The following is a 23,365-nucleotide window of genomic DNA, read 5'->3' on the forward strand; positions in this document are numbered from 1 at the left end:
CTCCTGACACCTGTGGCATCGGCTGCTAGATAATCTCCCCATTTTGTACAACCTAAGAGGGGACAGATAACTTCTATGGAGGATAAACAGCTGAGTCAATCTATTATTTACCGACGGAGAAACCTTGGTGGGAACCAGCAAGGCCTCCTCCCACTCTTCAGCATCAAGTGTCGGGATAGTAGATTTCCATTTTGCTTCCACCTCCAGCGGTTAAAGTCGCATTCTATCTCCAAGCAGCTGTGTGTATAAGACAGAAATAACTCCTTTAGGACCCTGGGACCTCAACACTCCTATCAGAGGATACCTGGAAATGCTGCGGCCCATCCCCCTAAACTGCGCCTCCAGAGCATGTCGCAGCTGAAGGTATCTATAGAAGAGAGTGTGAGGAATCTCAAACTTCTCCTGCAGTTGTTGCAGGGATCTAAGCACACCCCCAGCATACAGCTCTTCCAATGATATGATCCCAAATCCTTTCCAAATCGTCGAGCCCTCAAGGTTAGCCAAGTGTGGGAACATAGGATTGTCCCAGAGAGGGGCTGCATCAGGTAGATCTGTAAATGCGTTAAATTTGGCAGCCTTCCACACTTGGTTAGCTAGCCTATGGGCAGGAAGTAGTCTCCCAGGGACTAGACTCGGGGACTCCAACACCGGCCACAAGGTAGAAATACCAAGGTACTCTCTCAGCCAATACTCTGGCCCGGGCAGCTCCCCCTGCCTCACCCAAGACGCAATGGCCAGCTAAGTAGTACAAGAAGAAATCCGGCAGAGCCGCTCCCCCCTGAAGTCTGGACCTCTGCAGCACTCTCAGAGAGAGTTTCCTCCTGGCCTTGCCCCATACAAAAGTAGTAATTAAAGAATGGAGTCTATCAAATAAGGCCTTTGGGACCGGAGCGCATGCATGTGACAGGAGATATAAGCCCTTAGGGAGCAGTATCATTTTAACTAAATTTAACCTCCCCATCACTGAAAGCGGCAAAGACGTCCACGTCTTAAACTTATCTACAAACAGATGTTCTATAGGGTCTATATTTCTTACCACCGACGCATGAGGGTCCTTTGTAATTACAATGCCGAGATACTTAAAGTGGTCCACCACTGGCAGATTATAAAAACTCTCCGGCCAATCATGTGCCCAACAAGGCATAATGACCGATTTCGTCCAGTTTATGTGCAAGCCCGAGTACACACCGAACTTCTCTATGACAGCAATTGCACTCGGTAGAGTTCTCTCAGGCTCATCCATAAACAGGAGGAGATCGTCGGCATACAGACCTATCTTTTCTTCCCTAGATCCCCTGGAGATTCCCCTAAATGACTCGTCCTGTCTGATACGTAAGGCCAAATGCTCTATCACCACAGCAAACAACAGTGGGGATAGGGGGCACCCCTGTCTAGTTCCCCTATGGAGGGTGAATGAATCCAATTGAGTGCCATTGACTAGTATGTTAGCTTTGGGTCTCTGGTACAGGATTTCAACCCACCGAATGAACTTTGGGCCGAATCCAAATTCCCGCAAGATCCGTAGGAGGAAAGGCCATTCATCAGAGTCAAAGGCCTTAGCCGTGTCAAGAGACGCCATGGCCCACCTTCTCCCTTCCGCCACCCCTATCTGTGCTATGACCTGCGCTCTCCTGATGTTATCAGAGGTAGTCCTACCTGGAATGAATCCAGCCTGATCTGAGTGCACTATAGATGTAATCACTTTGTTCAAGCGGGAGGCGAGTAACCTAGTCAGAATCTTATAATCTAGATTTAGCAACGAGATTGGCCGATAAGAACCACACTCCGTAGGGTCCTTGTCAGGCTTCAATATCACCACCACAGTAGCGTCGTATAACGTTTCGGGCAGTTGATGTCGCTGAAACGAAGCTGAGTACATTTCAAGGAGTTGAGGGCCTAAAATCTCGCTATATTTAGAATAGACCTCTATAGGGATCCCATCCGGGCCCGGCGCCTTCCCAGCAGGTAGATCATGGATGGCAAGCTGTATTTCCTCTAAGGCTATGTTCGCATCTAGCAAAGTTCTATCCTCTGCGGCGAGTCTAGGATGAGACACCTCAGCCACATAGTCGCTCAGCTCGCCTTCCGTGTAACGCACTGCGGAGCTATACAATGACTGGTAGAACCGCTTGAAGCTATTTAAAATGTCATCAACAGATTCCACCAGCTGTCCACCTGGGTTCAGTATGCGCAACACCGTGGGGGACATCTGATTATTCCTAGCAATATGCGCCAACAGTCTACCCGCCCTATCTCCAGATTCAAACGACTGCTGCCTCATAAAAAATATCCTGCGCTCACTTTTTTCTCTAAGGTGCAGCATGTAGGACCTGCCCCTAACCATCCATTCCATTCTATTCACTTCTGTGGGGTCAGCGCAAAAAGCAGTCTCAGCCTCCTTACATTTAGTATGCAAATCCAGTTCCTGTCTGGCTGTATCTTTCTTTACATAAGATATTGAGGACTTTAAACATCCCCTCAGATAGGCTTTTAGGGTATCCCATAATAATAAACACTCCGTTTCATCCCCCTGCATTTCCAGAAAAACCCGCAGCTGGTCAGGGATTCTATCGTTCTGGGTCAGGAGAGTGAGCCAAAAAGGATGGATTCTCATTTCCCCCCCCCCCTAGAGGCGGCCCCAGGGATATTCAGCCGCGCCACAATCGCAGCATGGTCCGAAGGTCCCTGCGATTCATAGGTAACATCAGTTAAGTCTGTGAATATCATGGCGTTACCCAAAATGTAGTCGATTCTCGAGAGCGCGCCTCTAGCAGGGGTGAAACAGGAATACCCCCTTAGCTGCGGATTCCTAAGTCTCCACAAGTCCAGCCACCCCAATTCAGCAGCCGTTCGGGACAAAGAGGTAGTCGAAGGGGTCTCCGCCCTCCCTAGCCCAAGCGGCCTGTACCTGTCCAGCTCCTCCTGCATAACCATATTGAAGTCCCCCATACAAAGCATCCGGGCAGAGGGAAACTGTGCCGCGAAACCCAGTACAGTTTGAAGTAGCGAGATTCTAGCTGGAGGGGGGTTATACACATTAATAAGAACATAAGGAACATGACTAATGAATCCATATACCATCAAGTATTGGCCCTCTGGATCTACAACAGAATGCTGCGGTTCCCAAGGAGGCCCTTACGGACCAGAATGGCTACTCCTCTAGAGTGTGAAGTACTGTATGCTTGTAATGACCATTGCTTCACAATTCTATGTCCAGTATCAGCTGACAGATGAGTTTCTTGAAGTCCTAGAATGTGAGGGCTATACCGTCTAATATGCGAGAACACCGCAATTCTCTTATTCGGAGCCCCTAAACCTCTCACATTCCAGGACATCACCACCAAGGACCCCATAACGTAGACATGGGGTGTCCCCCTACATAATTCAGGATTCTGCTAGAAAAAGGAGGAGCTCCCATCGCATCATAAGGGTTTGCCTCTCGCTCCCAGATCCTTTCAGATTCCTGAGTTGACCATGCCTTCAATAACATAATAAACACATAACAAAACAGTTGAGGAACCAACATTTCTGAATATACATCCTGTGCATGTATCATAATGCTAGTCCTGTGGCAGTACATTCGGGGACCGGTACGGGAAGAGGAGTGTTAAGCCCGTACTGGTTGCCGGACGTTCCCTGTACATTACAATAATACAGCTGCAGAAGCAGGTTATGGCAATGAGAAAAATAGGGGCACTCGGACCACCCTAGCTATATACCATAGACACAAACCGGCATGAGGGTCACAGTGGTCCGATGCTGAGCACAGAATACAAAACCAACTTCCGTGTGAATGGGGTAAAAGCATTCACCATAACCTGGATTAAACCATGATGGCAAGGCACTTTATGTCGCCGATTCCAACAAGAACACTGGAAGTCCCGAACTAAAGGCGCATCAATTAGGCTTAGGGCGCCTGGAGATCCAGTCCTCAGCTTCTTTCGGGTCGGTGAAGAACACCGGTCTATCCCCATCAATCACACGAAGGCGCGCTGGGTAAGCCATGGAGTATTGCAAGTTCAGTTCCCTAAGGCGCCTCTTAACCGAGACGAAGGTGGCCCTCTTTTTCTGCAAATCCGCAGAGAAATCCGGAAATAGTGACACATTAGCATTATCATGCTTCTGCGCACCTTTGTGTCTCGCCTGACTGAGGATTAAGTCCCGGTCTCTCCAGTTCAATAAACGGGCGAGCAGAGGCCTGGGAGGGGCGCCCGGTGGAAGTGGTCTGGCAGGGACCCGGTGGGCTCTCTCTACCGCATAGGCTGCAGAGAATGCGGCATCAGGGAACTGGGCCTTGAACCATACCTCCAAGAAGCTGGCAGGATCTCGCCCCTCCGCTTTTTCAGGTAGGCCCAGGATCCTCACATTGTTGCGCCGGGCGCGATTCTCCAAGTCGTCGCGCTTCTGCCTCCACAGCCCAACAGCGCTCTCGACCTCCCTTAGTCTCGAATCCAGCGGTCTGGTGTAGTCCTCCAGTGCTGACACCCAATCTTCCGTCTGCTTCACTCTCTCCCTAAGTTGATGGACGTCTTGTCGCAGCAGGCCCAGATTCACCCGCACCTCCTCTATCTTGCAAGTAAGGGAGGATTAGCAGGAGGAAATCGCCGTTAGGAGTTGCTCCGACAGCACCTTCAGTGTTATCTCGGGCTCCCCAGTGTCCTCAGGCTCTGTCTGCAGCGCAGCCTGCCCGCGCGTCACCGCTGCACGAGGAGTGGCGGGAGCCGCGGCGCCATGTTGATTTTCCTGGCGGGCATACTCCTTCAGCTTGTCTGCCGCCGACTGCGCCTTGCTGGGACCCATATTCTGTTGCCTGGGTTTCTTCCTCCTCTTCTGCACTTGCCACTCGAAATTTGAGGTAGGCAGCTTGGCAGGATTAGACAGGATTCAATACAGGGAACGGAGCCGCTTTCAAGTGCGTGCGATCATGTCGGCAGTTAGCCACGCCTGCACTACTGGTTTTAATATACCATGCATTATTGTCCTTGTTAATCACTATTGCTGCTAAATTAATCAACTAATATAGATTTAGGATATCGATCAATTTTATATTTATATTTATTAATAAATCCTACTGTTCTCAATACTACAGAGAGTGCCCCACTATTACTTACTTATTTATAACCATACATTAGTGTTAAAACTCATTTGCCACTACTTTGCCCATGCCTCCAATCTATCCAGATCCATCTGTAGCAGTATACTGTCTTCTTTTGTGGTAATTACTTTAATCAGTTTAAGCATCGCCTACAAAAATTTATATTTTACTGCCAACCCTTCGTCAAGATTATTAATAAATATATTGAAGAGAATAGGGCCCAATACTGACCACTGTGGTACTCCACTAGTGATAGTGACCCAATCTGAGTGTGTACCGTTAATAACCACCCTCTGTTTTCTTTGACTAAGCCAGCTATTTACCCACATACATACAGCTTCCTCCAGTCCAAACATTTTCTTTTATGTACTAACTTTTTATGTGGTACTGTATCAAATGCTTTGGAGAAGTCAAGATATATATCATCCAATAACTCACCCCAGTCCAGTCTAGAACTTACTTCCTCATAGAAACTGATTCGATTAGTTTGACAGGACCGATTGCTCATAAACCCGTGCTGAAACAGAGTTATACATTTATTTTTATTGAGATGCTCAAGGATAGCATCTCTTAAAAAACCTTCAAATGGTTTACCCACAACAGATGTTAGACTTATTGGCCTATAGTTTCTGGGCTCTGTTTCTGGCCCCTTTTTGAATACTGGCGCAACATTTTCTAAGCGCCAATCCTGTGGAACAGACCCTGTCCTTATAGAGTCCTTAAATATCAGAAATAAGGGTCTGTCTATTACATTACATAATTCTCTTAGGATACAGGGGAGGTTGCCAGCTGGACCCGGTGATTTACAGTTGCAAGAAAAAGTATGTGAACCCTTTGGAATGATATGGATTTCTGCACAAATTGGTCATAAAATGTGATCTGATCTTCATCTAAGTCACAACAATAGACAATCACAATCTGCTTAACCACCTCCCGACCGCCGTACGCGTATATGCGTCCGGGAGGTGGTTGCTTTACTCCTCCTGGACGCATATACGCGTCTTCTCGCGAGACGCGAGATTTCCTGTGAACGCGCGCGCACAGGCGCGCGCGCTCACAGGAACAGAAGGTAAGCGAGTGGATCTCCAGCCTGCCAGCGGCGATCGTTCGCTGGCAGGCTGGAGATCCGAATTTTTTAACCCCTAACAGGTATATTAGACGCTGTTTTCATAACAGCGTCTAATATACCTCCTACCTGGTTCTCTGGTGGTCCCTTTTGTTAGGATCGACCACCAGAGGACTCAGGTAGGTCAGTACAGTCCCACCAAACACCACACTACACTACACTACACCCCCCCCCGTCACTTATTAACCCCTTATAAACCCCTGATCACCCCATATAAACTCCCTGATCACCCCCCTGTCATTGATCACCGCCCTGTCATTGATCACCCCCCTGTCAGGCTCCGTTCAGACGTCCGCATGATTTTTACGGATCCGATCCATGTATCCATGGATCCGTAAAAATCATGCGGACGTCTGAATGGAGCCTTACAGGGGGGTGATCAATGACAGGCGGGTGATCACCCATATACACTCCCTGATCACCCCCTGTCATTGATCACCGCCCTGTCAGGCTCCATTCAGACGTCCGCATGATTTTTACGGATCCGATCCATGTATCCATGGATCCGTAAAAATCATGCGGACGTCTGAATGGAGCCTTACAGGGGGGTGATCAATGACAGGCGGGTGATCACCCATATACACTCCCTGATCACCCCCTGGTATTGATCACCGCCCTGTCAGGCTCCATTCAGACGTCCGCATGATTTTTACGGATCCGATCCATGTATCCATGGATCCGTAAAAATCATGCGGATGTCTGAATGGAGCCTTACAGGGGGGGGTGATCAGTGACAGGGGGGTGATTACCCTGATCACCCGCCTGTCATTGATAACCCCCCTGTCAGGCTCCATTCAGACGTCCGCATGATTTTTACGGATCCGATCCATGTATCCATGGATCCGTAAAAATCATGCGGACGTCTGAATGGAGCCTTACAGGGGGGGTGATCAGTGACAGGGGGGTGATCACCCTGATTACCCTGATCACCCCCTGTCATTGATAACCCCCCTGTAAGGCTCCATTCAGACGTCCGCACGCGTTCTGTGGATCCGATCCATGTATCCATGGATCCGTAAAAAATCATGCGGATGTCTGAATGGAGCCTTACAGGGGGGGTGATCAGTGACAGGGGGGTGATCACCCTGATTACCCTGATCACCCCCTGTCATTGATAACCCCCCTGTAAGGCTCCATTCAGACGTCCGCATGCGTTCTGTGGATCCGATCCATGTATCCATGGATCCGTAAAAAATCATGCGGATGTCTGAATGGAGCCTTACAGGGGGGGTGATCAGTGACAGGGGGGTGATCACCCTGATTACCCTGATCACCCCCTGTCATTGATAACCCCCCTGTAAGGCTCCATTCAGACGTCCGCATGCGTTCTGTGGATCCGATCCATGTATCCATGGATCCGTAAAAAATCATGCGGATGTCTGAATGGAGCCTTACAGGGGGGGTGATCAGTGACAGGGGGGTGATCACCCTGATTACCCTGATCACCCCCTGTCATTGATAACCCCCCTGTAAGGCTCCATTCAGACGTCCGCATGCGTTCTGTGGATCGATCCATGTATCCATGGATCCGTAAAAAATCATGCGGATGTCTGAATGGAGCCTTACAGGGGGGGTGATCAGTGACAGGGGGGTGATCACCCTGATTACCCTGATCACCCCCTGTCATTGATAACCCCCCTGTAAGGCTCCATTCAGACGTCCGCATGCGTTCTGTGGATCCGATCCATGTATCCATGGATCCGTAAAAAATCATGCGGATGTCTGAATGGAGCCTTACAGGGGGGGTGATCAGTGACAGGGGGGTGATCACCCTGATTACCCTGATCACCCCCTGTCATTGATAACCCCCCTGTAAGGCTCCATTCAGACGTCCGCATGCGTTCTGTGGATCCGATCCATGTATCCATGGATCCGTAAAAATCATGCGGACGTCTGAATGGAGCCTTACAGGGGGGGTGATCAGTGACAGGGGGGTGATCACCCTGATTACCCTGATCACCCCCTGTCATTGATAACCCCCCTGTAAGGCTCCATTCAGACGTCCGCATGCGTTCTGTGGATCCGATCCATGTATCCATGGATCCGTAAAAAATCATGCGGATGTCTGAATGGAGCCTTACAGGGGGGGGGGGTGATCAGTGACAGGGGGGTGATCACCCTGATTACCCTGATCACCCCCTGTCATTGATAACCCCCCTGTAAGGCTCCATTCAGACGTCCGCATGCGTTCTGTGGATCCGATCCATGTATCCATGGATCCGTAAAAATCATGCGGACGTCTGAATGGAGCCTTACAGGGGGGGTGATCAGTGACAGGGGGGTGATCACCCTGATTACCCTGATCACCCCCTGTCATTGATAACCCCCCTGTAAGGCTCCATTCAGACGTCCGCATGCGTTCTGTGGATCCGATCCATGTATCCATGGATCCGTAAAAATCATGCGGACGTCTGAATGGAGCCTTACAGGGGGGGTGATCAGTGACAGGGGGGTGATCACCCTGATTACCCTGATCACCCCCTGTCATTGATAACCCCCCTGTAAGGCTCCATTCAGACGTCCGCATGCGTTCTGTGGATCCGATCCATGGATCCATGGATCCGTAAAAATCATGCGGACGTCTGAATGGAGCCTTACAGGGGGGGTGATCAATGACAGGGGGGTGATCAGGGAGTCTATATGGGTGATCACCCCCCTGTCATTGATCACTCCCCCCCTGGTAAGGCTCCATTCAGCCATTTTTTTTGGCACAAGTTAGCGGACATTTTTTGTTTGTTTTTGTTTTTTCTTACAAAGTCTCATATTCCACTAACTTGTGTCAAAAAATAAAATCTCACATGGACTCACCATACCCCTCACGGAATCCAAATGCGTAAACATTTTTAGACATTTATATTCCAGACTTCTCACGCTTTAGGGCCCCTAAAAAGCCAGGGCAGTATAAATACCCCACATGTGACCCCATTTCGGAAAGAAGACACCCCAAGGTATTCCGTGAGGGGCATATTGAGTCCATGAAAGATTGAAATTTTTGTCCTAAGTTAGCGGAAAGTGAGACTTTGTGAGAAAAAAAACAAAAAAAATCAATATCCGCTAACTTATTCAAAAAAAAAAAAAATTCTAGGAACTCGCCAGGCCCCTCATTGAATACCTTGGGGTGTCTTCTTTCCAAAGTGGGGTCACATGTGGGGTATTTATACTGCCCTGGCTTTTTAGGGGCCCGAAAGTGTGAGAAGAAGTCTGGGATCCAAATGTCTAAAAATGCCCTCCTAAAAGGAATTTGGGCTCCTTTGCGCATCTAGGCTGCAAAAAAGTGTCACACATCTGGTATCGCCGTACTCAGGAGAAGTTGGGGAATGTGTTTTGCGGTGTCATTTTACATATACCCATGCTGGGTGAGAAAAATATCTTGGTCAAATGCCAACTTTGTATAAAAAAATGGGAAAAGTTGTCATTTGCCAAGATATTTCTCTCACCCAGCATGGGTATATGTAAAATGACACCCCAAAACACATTCCCCAACTTCTCCTGAGTACGGCGATACCAGATGTGTCACACTTTTTTGCAGCCAAGGTGGGCAAAGGGGCACATATTCCAAAGTGCACCTTTCGGATTTCACCGGTCATTTCTTACACATTTTGATTGCAAAGTTCTTCTCACACATTTGGGCCCCTAAATTGCCAGGGCAGTATAACTACCCCACAAGTGACCCCATTTTGGAAAGAAGACACCCCAAGGTATTCTGTGAGGGGCATGGTGAGTTCCTAGAATTTTTTATTTTTTGTCGCAAGTTAGTGGAATATGAGACTTTGTAAGAAAAAAAAAAATATAAAAAATCATCATCATTTTCCGCTAACTTGTGACAAAAAATAAAAAGTTCTATGAACTCACTATGCCCATCAGCGAATACCTTAGGGTGTCTACTTTCCGAAATGGGGTCATTTGTGGGGTTTTTCTACTGTTTGGGCATTGTAGAACCTCAGGAAACATGACAGGTGCTCAGAAAATCAGAGCCGTTTCAAAAAGCGGAAATTCACATTTTTGTACCATAGTTTGTAAATGCTATAACTTTTACCCAAACCATTTTTTTTTTTGCCCAAGCATTTTTTTTTTTATCAAAGACATGTAGAACTATAAATTTAGCGAAAAATTTATATATGGATGTCGTTTTTTTTGCAAAATTTCACAGCTGAAAGTGAAAAATGTCATTTTTTTGCAAAAAAATCGTTACATTTTGATTAATAACAAAAAAAGTAAAAATGTCAGCAGCAATAAAATACCACCAAATGAAAGCTCCATTAGTGAGAAGAAAAGGAGGTAAAATTCATTTGGGTGGTAAGTTGCATGACCGAGCGATAAACGGTGAAAGGAGTGTAGTGCCGAAGTGTAAAAAGTGGCCTGGTCATGAAGGGGGTTTCACCTAGCGGGGCTGAAGTGGTTAAACTAATAACACACAAAGAATTACGTGTTATCATGTTTTTATTGAACACACCATATAACCATTCACAGTGCAGGTGGAAAAAGTATGTGAACCCTTGGATTTCATAACTGGTTGAACCTCCTTTGACAGCAATAACTTCAAACAAACGTTTCCTGTAGTTGCAGATCAGGCGTGCACGACGGTCAGGAGTAATTCTTGACCATTCCTCTTTACAGAACTGTTTCAGTTCAGCAATATTCTTGGGATGTCTGGTGTGAATCGCTTTCTTGAGGTCATACCACAGCATCTCAATCGGGTTGAGGTCAGGACTCTGACTGGGCCACTCCAGAAGGTGTATTTTCTTCTGTTTAAGCCATTCTGTTGTTGATTTGCTTCTATGCTTTGGGTCGTTGTCCTGTGGCAACACCCATCTTCTGTTGAGCTTCAGCTGGTGGACAGATGGCCTTAAGCCTTCTCCTGCAAAATGTCTTGATAAACTTGGGAATTAATTTTTCCTTCGATGATAGCAATCCATCCAGGCCCTGATGCAGCAAAGCAGCCCCAAACCACGATGCCCCCACCACCATACTTCACAGTTGGGATGAGGTTTTGATGTTGGTGTGCTGTGCCTCTTTTTCTCCACACATAGTGTTGTGCGTTTCTTCCAAAAAACTCAACTTTGGTTTCATCTGTCCACAGAATATTTTGCCAGTACTGCTGTGGAACATCCAGGTGCTCTTGTGCAAACTGTAAATGTGCAGCAATGTTTTTTTTTTGGGACAGCAGTGGCTTCCTCTGTGGTATCCTCCCATGAAATCCATTCTTGTTTAGTGTTTTACGTATCGTAGATTCGCTAACAGGAATGTTAGCATATGCCAGAGACTTTTGTAATTCTTTAGCTGACACTCTAGGATTCTTCTTCACCTCATTGAGCAGTCTGCGCTGTGCACTTGCAATCATCTTTACAGGACGGCCACTCCTAGAGAGAGTAGCAGCAGTGCTGAACTTTCCCCATTTATAGACAATTTGTCTTACCGTGGACTGATGAACAGCAAGGCTTTTGGAGATACTTTTATAATCCTTTCCAGATTTATGCAAGTCAACAATTCTTAATCGTAGGTCTTCTGAGAGTTCTTTTGTGCAAGGCATCATTCACATCAGGCAATGCTTCTTGTGAAAAGCAAACCCAGAAGTGGTGTGTGTTTTTTATAGGGCAGGGCAGCTGTAACAAATGCCTCTAATCTCATCTCATTGATTGGACTCCAGTTGGCTGACACCTCACTCCAATTAGCTCTTGGAGATGTCATTAGTCTAGGGGTTCAGATACTTTTTCTACCTGCACTGTGAATGTTTACATGGTGTGTTCAATAAAAACATGGTAACATTTAATTCTTTGCGTGTTATTAGTTTAAACAGACTGTGATTGTCTATTGTTGTGACTTAGATGAAGATCAGATCACATTTTATGACCAATTTGTGCAGAAATCCATATCATTCCAAAGGGTTCACATACTTTTTTTTGGAACTGTATTTATTTTAATCTTTTTTTAAGATGCTGCACTTGTTTCTGGGTCAGACAGACCACATTTATTGGGGAGCTTACTTTGACAATCTGCATTTCATCTGACATTTCTTTTTCCTCAGTAAACACTGTGGTGAAACAGTATGTAAAATTCACTTTCCCCTCATCACTGTCTATAACTCCTCCCTCATCACTCCATAAAGGGCCAACGCTTTTAGATTTACCATTTATATAACTGAAGAACTGTCTGGTATGGAAGGGATAAGATATAGAGGCAAGAGTTTCTGATAGTTAATGTTGACACTGCCTTGTGTTTTCCTCAAGTTTTTTGTTAATGGTCATGTTATTTGTCACCTCACATCTCTGAAAAGTGAATAGGTGAGAGTTGTGCTGCATGCATGTAATCAGTGTGTATATTGTAATATGGATATGATGGAATGAAGTATAGTTAACTTGGTAAGCAGTTGGTTGTGAGCGTTTGAAAATCTTAAACCTCCTGTAAGGTATGATTGTTGATTACATTTGTTTTCATGTCAAATGCCATAAGTGTGGACATCCTGAATGCATCAATTTCAATGCTCCTTATATCAAACCAGAGATAACTTTTACTTGCATATTTAATCTCAATTGTCCTTGTGTGACTTTGGTGATTTCAAGGTGTTGCTTTCCGTGGTTTAATCATTTTCAAATGTTCCGTGAATGCACATGAAAACACTTCAAAACATAATTAGCTCTCTTTCTTCTCTGCATTTAAAGCTTCCATGTGATGCGTTCAAATATCTAACTTGGCACAAGTTGAAAGAACATGATGTGCAGGGGACTCAAATTCGTTGTCCTAGAGTGAGAGAAGGTAAAGTAAGAAACCTCTTATCTGCAAAAGGCATTTGCTAAAGTCTTACTAAAATGTATACCCACTCAACCCAAACCATGTAATGTCTCCCTCTTATTATTATTAGCCGATGTCTACGTTCTAGCTGATTATTCTTTTAACACGTGCATACATTTTATATGAACATAGGGCCGACCGAGGACGAACTTGTAACAAGAGGAGAGGCTCATCTGTTCCAAGAAGGGACACACACAAACGATAAAGAGATATGGAGACAGAGACTGCAAGAAAACTGGGAGAATTGTCTGGTAAGTCTGAGTACGCTACTCTTGTTTAGTGGAGGTATATATACTATATCTACTGTTCTAAATGCTGCTGTAGTGATACCAGCACAGTGGTTCACTGGTTAGCTCTGGTGCCTTGCAGCGCTGGGGTCCTGGGTTCAAATCCGACCAAGGATAACATCTACATGGAGTTTCTATGTTCTCCCCGTATTTGCGTGGGTTTCCTCTCGGTACTCCGGTTTCCTCCCACACTCCAAAGACATACTGACAGGGAACTTAGATTGTGAGCCCCATTGGGGACTGTGTGATGCCAATGTCTGTAAAGTGCTGCGGAATATAGTAGCGCTATATAAGTGCATAAATAAAAGATTCCTATAAATACCAGAATGTATCTGCTGCCCCAATGCTGGTCCATAAGTCTGCTGAAATCCCATAAACTAATACTAACTATATACTGTATGGTCTCAGAAATGACTCATGAATTGAAAGCTATAAATGATGATTAAGCACAATCGTGGTTAATTATTTTGTCATCTCTTATTTTTTCAGTACTATATCAGTGGTCTTTGGGACTGGCCGATCAAGTGATTTGAAAGGAGGCCTTTCGAAAGTCCCTTGAATTCAGATATCAGGGAAGATAAGGATTGGGCTGTTGGATTTCAACATGCTTAATAATTTTGTTAAGGAGAAGATAGGCTGGCACCAGAGGTGTCTGGTAGTGGATCTCTCACTCCTTTCCATGTTCAGAATTCTGGTACATCCAAGCCAAGCATGCATGTGTGTGGAGTTTTCAGGAGAGATAGCTGTTGGCCAAACAATCATTCAGTTGACAGGTATTTTATATGTATAGCCGTCCTTACACATCAGAAATATATATCAGCCAACTCTTGCGCAACAACAGATGTCAGGGTAGAGGATTGAGCAGTTGTATTTCAACTGCCTGATTCTTTTGTTCTTGGGGAGATATTCTGCTGTCAGAGTTGTCTGTTAGAAGCTTTCTCCTCCCACCCATATTTATGTGCCCGCATTGCTGAGAAAAAGGATGTTTTAATATATGCAAATGAGCCTCTAGGGGCAATGGGGGGGCTTGTTATTACACCTAGAGGCTCTGCTCTCTCTGCAACTCCTGAACCATCTCCACTTTGATAGGGCCAGGCAGTGTAAACATCAACACGTCTGGTCCTGTCAATCAAAGTGAAGAAAGTGCAGAAGTTACTGAGAAAGCGGAGCCTATAGGATCATTTGCATGTCCTTGGAAGAAGTAAGAAAAGTCCTTTTTAACCTTACTGGGGGCAGCATAAAATAGTGACAGAAATGCTGATGTCAGCGGTGTGCCACTCATGAGCTAAAAGTAAGTGGTTGCCGAGAACCAGCATCATAATCATTGCAGCCCAGGCCTTGAAAACAGTCACATCTACCTGAGGAGAGTCCTGGTTATCCATAATCTCCTGCTCTCACCCATCTGCTGATGACTGGCAGTTCTCTCCTAGAGAGAAAGGGAGAAAACAAGGTAGTAGACTGTCAGTCATCAGCAGGTGGGCAGGAGGGCAGGGATCCATGAATAACCAGGACTCTTCTCAGGTGGTCGGGACTCTTTTCCAGGCCCAGTCTGCAATGATTGTGATGTGGGTTCTCGGCAACCACTTACTTTTAACTTATAAATGACAGACCGCTGAAATCAACTCACCTGTCTCTACTTTATTCTGCCGTTAGTATGGACAGCATAAAGTTGATGCCAGGTTCCCTTTAAGGGATTGGCACATGAATAGCATCTATCACCTACCCACAGGGCAGTGGATAAATATATGATCACTGGGGGACGGACTGCTGTGACCTCCATTAATGACAAAAACGGGGGTCCCAAGTCCGTTGAGCAGTACAGCACAGGGGTGCTCTATTCATTATCTTTGGGACTGCCAAGAACTGATCTCCGGCAGTGACATAGATATGAATAGAGCAGCAGTTTTACATGCACCCTACTATGCTATTTACACAGGGGACCCATGTTCTCTTTAATGGTGGGGGGTCCCAGCAGTTAGATCCTCAGCAATCACTACCTATACTGTGGATATTATATAAATGTTGTTTATGGACCATCCTATTTAATGACTAGTTAAAATGTCTCAGCACAGATACATAAACGTAGTAATATATTTTGCAAATGTTTTTTCAACTGTAAAGCAAAATGTTTTTTTCATTGCCTAATTGTGTCATACTGTTAAGAAGGGCTCCTGTATTTAGGCTTTTCATATTGTATCAGGTAGGTCCTAGAATTGCATAAGGTGAAAAGATTAAAGGGAAACTTTGCTAGAAGGAAATAACAGGGTCAGTATATGCATAAGAACTGTAGTCCTGTTTTCGGGCAGCCAGACTTTACAAGTTTTCAGTCTGTTAAACATGTTCACAATGCATTTGAAGTGATATTTTATCATGTTTTTGCACTCCACGAAGACATAAATTGGCCTTGGCTGGTCTGAACACAGTGTAACATTCCTTGAAAATTTATATATATATATATATATATATATATATATATCTTAATATTACAAAGAGTTGTCTGGTGTCTCTGAAAGCTTGAAACCATTAGAGACAATAAAACCAGTATGACATGTCTCAGTGGCTGGTTTCCTTCACTGGTGCATACAGAATTGGCAAGGTGTTGTAGCCTGCCCCAGGGAGCGGTGAAGACTCCAGCTTCAGTGTTGCCTGCTTACAATGGATTCATACATAACAAACTGTAAACCATGACTGACTATGTGCAAATGACTTGTTACGTAATCCCTGATTGTTATAAAGAAATCCAATTTTCTCTGAGAGCAGCTGAAGTGGAACTTTTAGCAGCCTGTTAGTGAGTATGATAAATGTCAGAAATCCACAAGAAATAATATATTTCCGTGAAAATTATATATTGCAGTTTTTCATAGTATAATAAAATTTCAATTTCTCTGGGCATAGTTTTTTCCCCTACATTGTTATTTATGGGGAGTGTATAAATTCCTCATAAGGAGGGCAAATTGCAAAACATGAGGAATGGGTAAGACTGAACACTGAACATCAAGAATGGGGTGAGGAAGGTCACCTGAACCCTGTGATTGACTTATGATTGTTCATTTGCAGAATATAAATCTGTCTTATCAAGATCTTGGGGATCCTTACCAAGAAAACAACTTTCTGCGTATTCTTCGCCGTCTGATAAGAGTAGAAAGACTTTGGTTGGTCGACAACTCATTAAAAGACTTGAGTGCCATTCGATTGCCAAGGTAGATAACTCGTTTTTGCTAAGGGTCTCTTGAAGGCAAAAAAAAGGCTTTACTGAGGTTGTCCAGTTTTTGTTGCTTTTTTTTTTAGGAAAAAAGAGTCAGTGGCACACCGTTTGCTGCTGATATGGAATAAGGGTGCACTACTAATAGACTTGTCTCAGTTTAAAGAATGCAATAGAAAAAATTGAATATAGTATGCACACCCAAATCTGGATAAAATTCTCAGAGTCACAAATAAATTATAAAAGAAATTGTTTACTGAACAATAACAAAATACATATACGCTAATATATTATCGAACTACTACCAATATTGGATTAACCTCTCTACATATCTATTATGACAACAGAGTTACAAATTTCATGTTGGGGTTGAGAGACAGAGACTGGAAGTCCAGTGAAGAAAGCCCAGGAGCCACAAAGTTGGAACACAGCAGTGGGGGGCATATAAGTAAAAATTTCAGCACATGTTCCACTGGCCGGGGGGAATAAAAAAAAAAGGGTAACTTTAAGAGTACTGATGAATGTTCGAACAGGTTTGATAGAGATTCCTTCAAAGAAATAGTAGATGAAGGAACCTCCAAGTAAATTAATCCTTGGTTACTGGGGTATCCAGTGGGAGAGCCACTGTTATACTACAGTTGTGTTATACATCATTATTTTAGTCTTCTAGTCACTGCAACAGTCGACTGTTATCTAAAGATATATCTTGTGACAAGTGTGGATATGACAGTAGAAGTCAGAGGCCGCTGACGTTGGACTAAGAGCTTCTTTTCAACTACAGTATGCCAGGTCTTTTTGAGACACACTGATGCAAGTTTGCATCAGAATTCTGGCAAATACCTATCTGATATTTATGGCCTATCCTAAGGACAGACCATCAGTATTCTGAACGCAGAAAACCTTATTAAGGATGTGACATCTTTCTACAGTTTTCAATTTTGTTTGTTTAGAAGTATCTAATGATTTAAAACTGACTGATTGAAAATAATAGACTGATTTTGATTGTTACAGGTGCAAAGAGTTAAACTTAAGCAAAAATCACTTTAGGTCCTTTAAGCAGCTGCCAAAGCTTCCTGCAATCCAGCACTTATCACTTGCAGAGAATAACATTGAATCTTTGAGTGGGCTTGCAGAGTTGAAGCATTCTCCACTAGAGTCACTTGTTCTGAAGACAAATCCATGTGAGTTTTTGGAAGACTACAGGTTACGGTGAGTAATAACTATTATGCTATTTAAGAGATTGTTTACTCTTAGGGGGTCGCCATCACAGATTACTTTACCAGACAAGGGTAGAATGTCCAAACTCGTGCTTTATTTCAGACACTTCAGCAAAAACAGGTTATGAAGTCGCAGCTTCAACTCAGAACGTGTGACATCCACACAAAATAATAAACACTTGCCCATCTAGGCTCTAACTAAAACATATGACGTCTCTCTCTGACTCACCTATACATCACAGGTGCGGCTTTCTCAGCCCAATAGTCCAGCAGCCTCCAGGCTGTAGCAAATACAAGTCCCTTTGGGGGATTGTGGTCCAGCAGTCCTCCAGACTCTGGTCTTGTGACCCTTGTGCCGCAGGCATCACTGCATCCCCCAAATTCCAGGCTGTCACTTAGCCTCATGGTCCCTCAGCCTAGCCCGGCTGAGACCACACAGAGCCTCAACAGGCCTCTGTTTCCAGATAACACCCTCCCCTAAGTGACACCCTGGAAGGTGCTTTATCCCAGTCTAATTATCACAGACCTCACCAGCAATCCTCTCTGGATCAAGGGAACACCCGTCCTGGAAGGGTGGTTTTTTTGGCAGATCCCACTTCCAGTCCTATCTGCCAATCCAACTAAAATCCAGCCCAGAATATACCAGAAACAAACTTGTCCCAGCAACCTACATGCTGCTGAGACTATTACATCCCGGATTTTAGCTATCCCACCCAGCTGAGGTATCTGTGTGGGATATACACACCTTCCCGCACTGTCCACCTTATCACATATCCCCTTCGTCTGTTCACACCTGTCGGGGCGAACACTTGTAAAACCCGGATTCGGAGTCAGCAGAGCTTGGTTTATCACCAAAACTGATGTTCTGCCTAACAAATAGCGCCTAGGAGACTCCGGTGCCCATCTAATGGCTAGATACTCTGTTTCTACTCTTTTATGAGCGACAATGATGCGCTTTCACCCTCTTTGATCTTGCTTTCTTTGTTTCTCTACTTTGCTTTCTCTTTGCCTCTGCAGTTGGGTCAGCTGCTGATTGCGCAGCTCTACGCTCTTGCGGTATTCTAGCTTTAGATTGCTGTGCTCCACCTGTAAGTCAGACAGTTGCTTCTTCATTTCCTCATTCTGATTCTTGAGGATCTTGTGCTCACTCTTTTCTTTCTCTTCAGCAGTGGTTTCCTCAGATTTAATGGCAGTTTTAGAGTCATCTGCTTCTTTTAGTGGCTTTTTCCACTTCTTTGGGCTCTTTTCTGCCTCGCCCGGCACCGTAGCGGCAATATCTCTAGACTCATTCTTAATAGGCTCTGGCTTGGACTTCTTGGCATCTTTCAGAGGACTCTGCCCATCAGGTTTCTAATTTTCCTTTGATTGAGCAAACATGTCATCCCGAAAATCTCTTGCCTCTAACTCTTCAAGCTGAATCCTCATTTCTTTCACCTGATGCTTGAGAGTACACTTAGACTTCTCCAACTCATGGACGTTCTAATCAACGTGATCCTTTGAGCTCATGAGATCCTCCATCTCTATTCTAAGTTGCTTGTTCAACCTCTCCAATTCATCTCGAACCTCCAGCGCTTCTTCAAGGGCCCTAGCCAGAGAGAGGGCCTTGGTCTCCTTCTCCTGAACATTGGCAGACACAGGAGTACCCACATTTTCTCTTGGCAACCCTGTGGGAGTTCCACTAAGGGACTCTTCAAGCCTTTTGTCGATGTCTACTGTAGTCCTTGGTGTATTTCTGGAGTCTTTACTCTTCTCCTGGACATCAGGCAGTAGACCATTTAGTTCACTCATCTCTTTCTGGGTCTCCTCCTTTGACCTCTCTGAAGCCTTCTTCAGTTGCTCTGTTAAGACAGCTAGTCCCTTCTCTATCGTATCTAGGTACCGTGTGGAAAGAGAGAAATAATCCACCTGGTTGAAGCTGTACTGACCTGTCAGGTCATCTATCACTGCCTGGGCATGGGTCTCAGACACTAGGCTGACATCTCCCCACTTAACTCTCTAGTAACCACCTTAGTTTCGCAGGACCTTGACATGGTAGCTTCACTCTCTGAGTTGCTATCGGTTACAGCACATACGTCACATTTATCGCTCATGTTATTATTAATCCTGACCTCTAGGGGCACCAATGAGCTAATCCCCACCTGGGGCATTTCCTTATTAAACATAGAACACTGGAGAGACTGCAAACTCTCCTCTGGTATGTGTGGTACATACGCTAGCACTGCCCCACTTTCCTGCACACTTATCACAGCTGTGTGCCCTCAACATTTATCAGCATTTCTACATCATTTACATTTTTACCAGCAGGGGGAGCTTCTTCCCCAATCACAGCCTGAAAAGGATAAGGGTTGTCATCATCATCATCACACATTTCCCATAAATCCACATTGTCATTATGCATTTCAGATAACTTGGCATATTCACTTTGCACCTTACCGGCACCATTGTTTCCAATGGTCACTTCACTTAAAGGGATAGGTACAAGTTCTGCAGGAGTTTTGTCACTGGCTGCAGAAGTGTCTCCATTACCCCACAACTTCCAAAACAAGGGGAAATCACGGCCCAAAACTACATCATGCATGAGCCACCCCAAGCTTCTAAGTTCCAGTTCCCATTGGAGTCTCACACTCAGTGAGAGCCACCGGATAGTCCTTACTATCCACATGGTTGTCCCACACATAGTCCCCAGCTATCAAACAGGCGTGTACCAGGCTCATCTGGCACCTTGTGTCCAACAACGCCTGGACTGAACTGCCATTCACCACAATGTTGCACATTTTCGGCGCAATCTCTAGTCCCGGTGTCTCAACACCTCCCGGCCCAGCAGGTAGCAACTGCTGCCGGCTCACCATCACTTAATCTGCTATACAAGCAACAATAGGAATAGTCTTACTCATTGACGTTGTGGGAGGTGATCATCCTTCTCCTGGATATTAGGAACCCCCTACCTCTGATTCCTGGTCACATGACTCCTGACTATTGGACAATCAGGTGCACATTTTACGACTTTACAGCATCCCCGCAGCTCTCTCTCTGTTGCGGGACAGATGCATGCTGTCATGGTTGGTTGCTCCCAGCAACAGCCTTATGGCACCTCCGGACATCCTCTCTAGGATTCAGTATACACTTGCAGGGAACATTTGAACTTCTGAGAGCAAAACCTCTCTCCATCTCACTTGGCTCCCATTGGTTGCCCTTAGAAATGGCACACATCACCTTGTTCTTCGATTTTCAAGCTGCACGATTTGTAGCATTTTTTCTGCTCCTCAGCTGCCAAAACAATGGAAAAAAATGACAAACCGGATTCCAGAAAAGTTGGGACACTAAGCAAATTGTGAATAAAAACTGAATGCAATGATGTGGAGATGGCAAATGTCAATATTTTATTTGTAATAGAACATAGATGACAGATCAAATGTTTAATCCTAGTAAATGTATCATTTTAAAGGAAAAATACGTTGATTCAAATTTTCACGGTGTCAACAAATCCCCAAAAAGTTGGGACAAGTAGCAATAAGAGGCTGGAAAAAGTAAATTTGAGCATAACGAAGAGCTGGAAGACCAATTAACACTAATTAGGTCAATTGGCAACATGATTGGGTATAAAAAGAGCTTCTCAGAGTGGCAGTGTCTCTCAGAAGCCAAGATGGGTAGAGGATCACCAATTTCCACAATGTTGCGCAGAAAGATAGTGGAGCAATATCAGAAAGGTGTTACCTAGCAAAAAATTGCAAAGACTTTGCATCTATCATCATCAACTGTGCATAACATCATCCGAAGATTCAGAGAATCTGGAACAATCTCTGTGCGTAAGGGTCAAGGACGTAAAACCATACTGGATGCCTGTGATCTCCGGGCCCTTAAACGACACTGCACCACAAACAGGAATGCTACTGTAAAGGAAATCACAGAATGGGCTCAGGAATACTTCCAGAAACCATTGTCAGTGAACACAATCCACCGTGCCATCCGCCGTTGCCAGCTGAAACTCTACAGTGCAAAGAAGAAGCCATTTCTAAGCAAGATCCACAAGCTCAGGCGTTTTCACTGGGCCAGGGATCATTTAAAATGGAGTGTGGCAAAATGGAAGACTGTTCTTTGGTCAGACGAGTCACGATTCGAAGTTCTTTTTGGAAATCTGGGACGCCATGTCATCCGGACCAAAGAGGACAAGGACAACCCAAGTTGTTATCAACGCTCAGTTCAGAAGCCTGCATCTCTGATGGTATGGGGTTGCATGAGTGCATGTGGCATGGGCAGCTTGCATGTCTGGAAAGGCACCATCAATGCAGAAAAATATATTCAGGTTCTAGAACAACATATGCTCCCATCCAAGCGTCATCTCTTTCAGGGAAGACCCTGCATTTTTCAACAAGATAATGCCAGACCACATTCTGCATCAATCACAACATCATGGCTGCGTAGGAGAAGGATCCGGGTACTGAAATGGCCAGTCTGCAGTCCAGATCTTTCACCTATAGATAATATTTGGCGCATCATAAAGAGGAAGGTGCAACAAAGAAGGCCCAAGACGATTGAACAGTTAGAGGCCTGTATTAGACAAGAATGGGAGAGCATTCCTATTTCTAAACTTGAGAAACTGGTCTCCTCGGTCCCCAGACGTCTGTTGTTGAAGAAGGGGAGATGCCACACAGTGGTGAAAATGGACTTGTCCCAACTTTTTGGGGATTTGTTGACACCATGAAATTCTGACTCAACATATTTTTCCCTTAAAATTGTACATTTTCTCAGTTTAAACTTTTGTTCCGTGATTTATGTTCTATTCTGAATAAAATATTAGAAGTTGGCACCTCCACATCATTGCATTCCGTTTTTATTCACGATTTGTATAGTGTCCCAACTTTTTGGGAATCCGGTTTGTAAAAAAGGGGAGCGTAAATGGGGGAATTGGTTGGGTGATGGGACAAGGAGAGTGGGAGAATGGGAAGAAGAGATGGAGATGGGGTAAAAGAGTGGAGATTGGAAGGAGGGAGGACTAGGAATGGGTGGAAAAAGAGAAGGGGGGGTTTTAGAGGGAAGGGATGAAGAGGGAAAAGGGGCGCCAAGGGATTCCAAAGTTTAAACCGTAGGAAGAAGCAAAGTTGTGAGGCTGCTCACACCAAATAGAACCAAAGTTCAAATGGCCTGACTAGCAAGAAAAGAAAAGACCAGTGGAACGCCAAGTGGTGAAAGGAAATGTGAGGAATGTTTGATCTATATATCAAATCACGACTTATAGGGCCCTCCTAAACTTATTTAAAAGAGGGGCCATATGTTGTGTAGCCCAGTGTAATTAAGGCATAAATATCATTTAAACATTTTAGGGCTGTAAATAAAATAACATAAACTAAATAAAGTTGTACAGTCGTATATTTTTACTCACTTCGCCAGGGGGAGGGGCGCAAGATAAACTAAGGACACTTGACGCCAGGCCTCCCCCTTGCAAAGATCGCCTGTAGAGTGTTAAATCCCCTGGTCGTCCTCTAAATAGATGACTCGGTGGACTCCAGACATTGCACAAAACATCCTTTATTGGGTAATCTTGACGCATTTCGGGGTGTATAAAAAACTTTCCTCAGGAGCATATTGCCATAACAATAAAACAGATAATAAGCAGCATTTTATAGGCAAGCACACAAGAGAGGGCGCACC

At 44.8% G+C, this 23,365-nt stretch overlaps 1 protein-coding gene across 1 annotated transcript in view; it reads left to right on the forward strand.

The window, feature by feature from the left end:
* LOC122933780 overlaps nt 1–23,365 on the forward strand; it is a 43,241-nt gene that overhangs the window by 15,180 nt on the left and 4,696 nt on the right. The window contains exons 3-6 of the mRNA XM_044288794.1: nt 12,881–12,974; nt 13,143–13,261; nt 16,355–16,497; nt 17,511–17,708. Coding sequence (XP_044144729.1) covers nt 12,881–12,974; nt 13,143–13,261; nt 16,355–16,497; nt 17,511–17,708 — 554 coding nt within the window. The remainder of the gene's footprint in view (nt 1–12,880; nt 12,975–13,142; nt 13,262–16,354; nt 16,498–17,510; nt 17,709–23,365) is intronic.

This window comes from Bufo gargarizans, chromosome 4, assembly GCF_014858855.1.
Source record: "Bufo gargarizans isolate SCDJY-AF-19 chromosome 4, ASM1485885v1, whole genome shotgun sequence".
Classification (NCBI taxonomy): domain Eukaryota; kingdom Metazoa; phylum Chordata; class Amphibia; order Anura; family Bufonidae; genus Bufo; species Bufo gargarizans.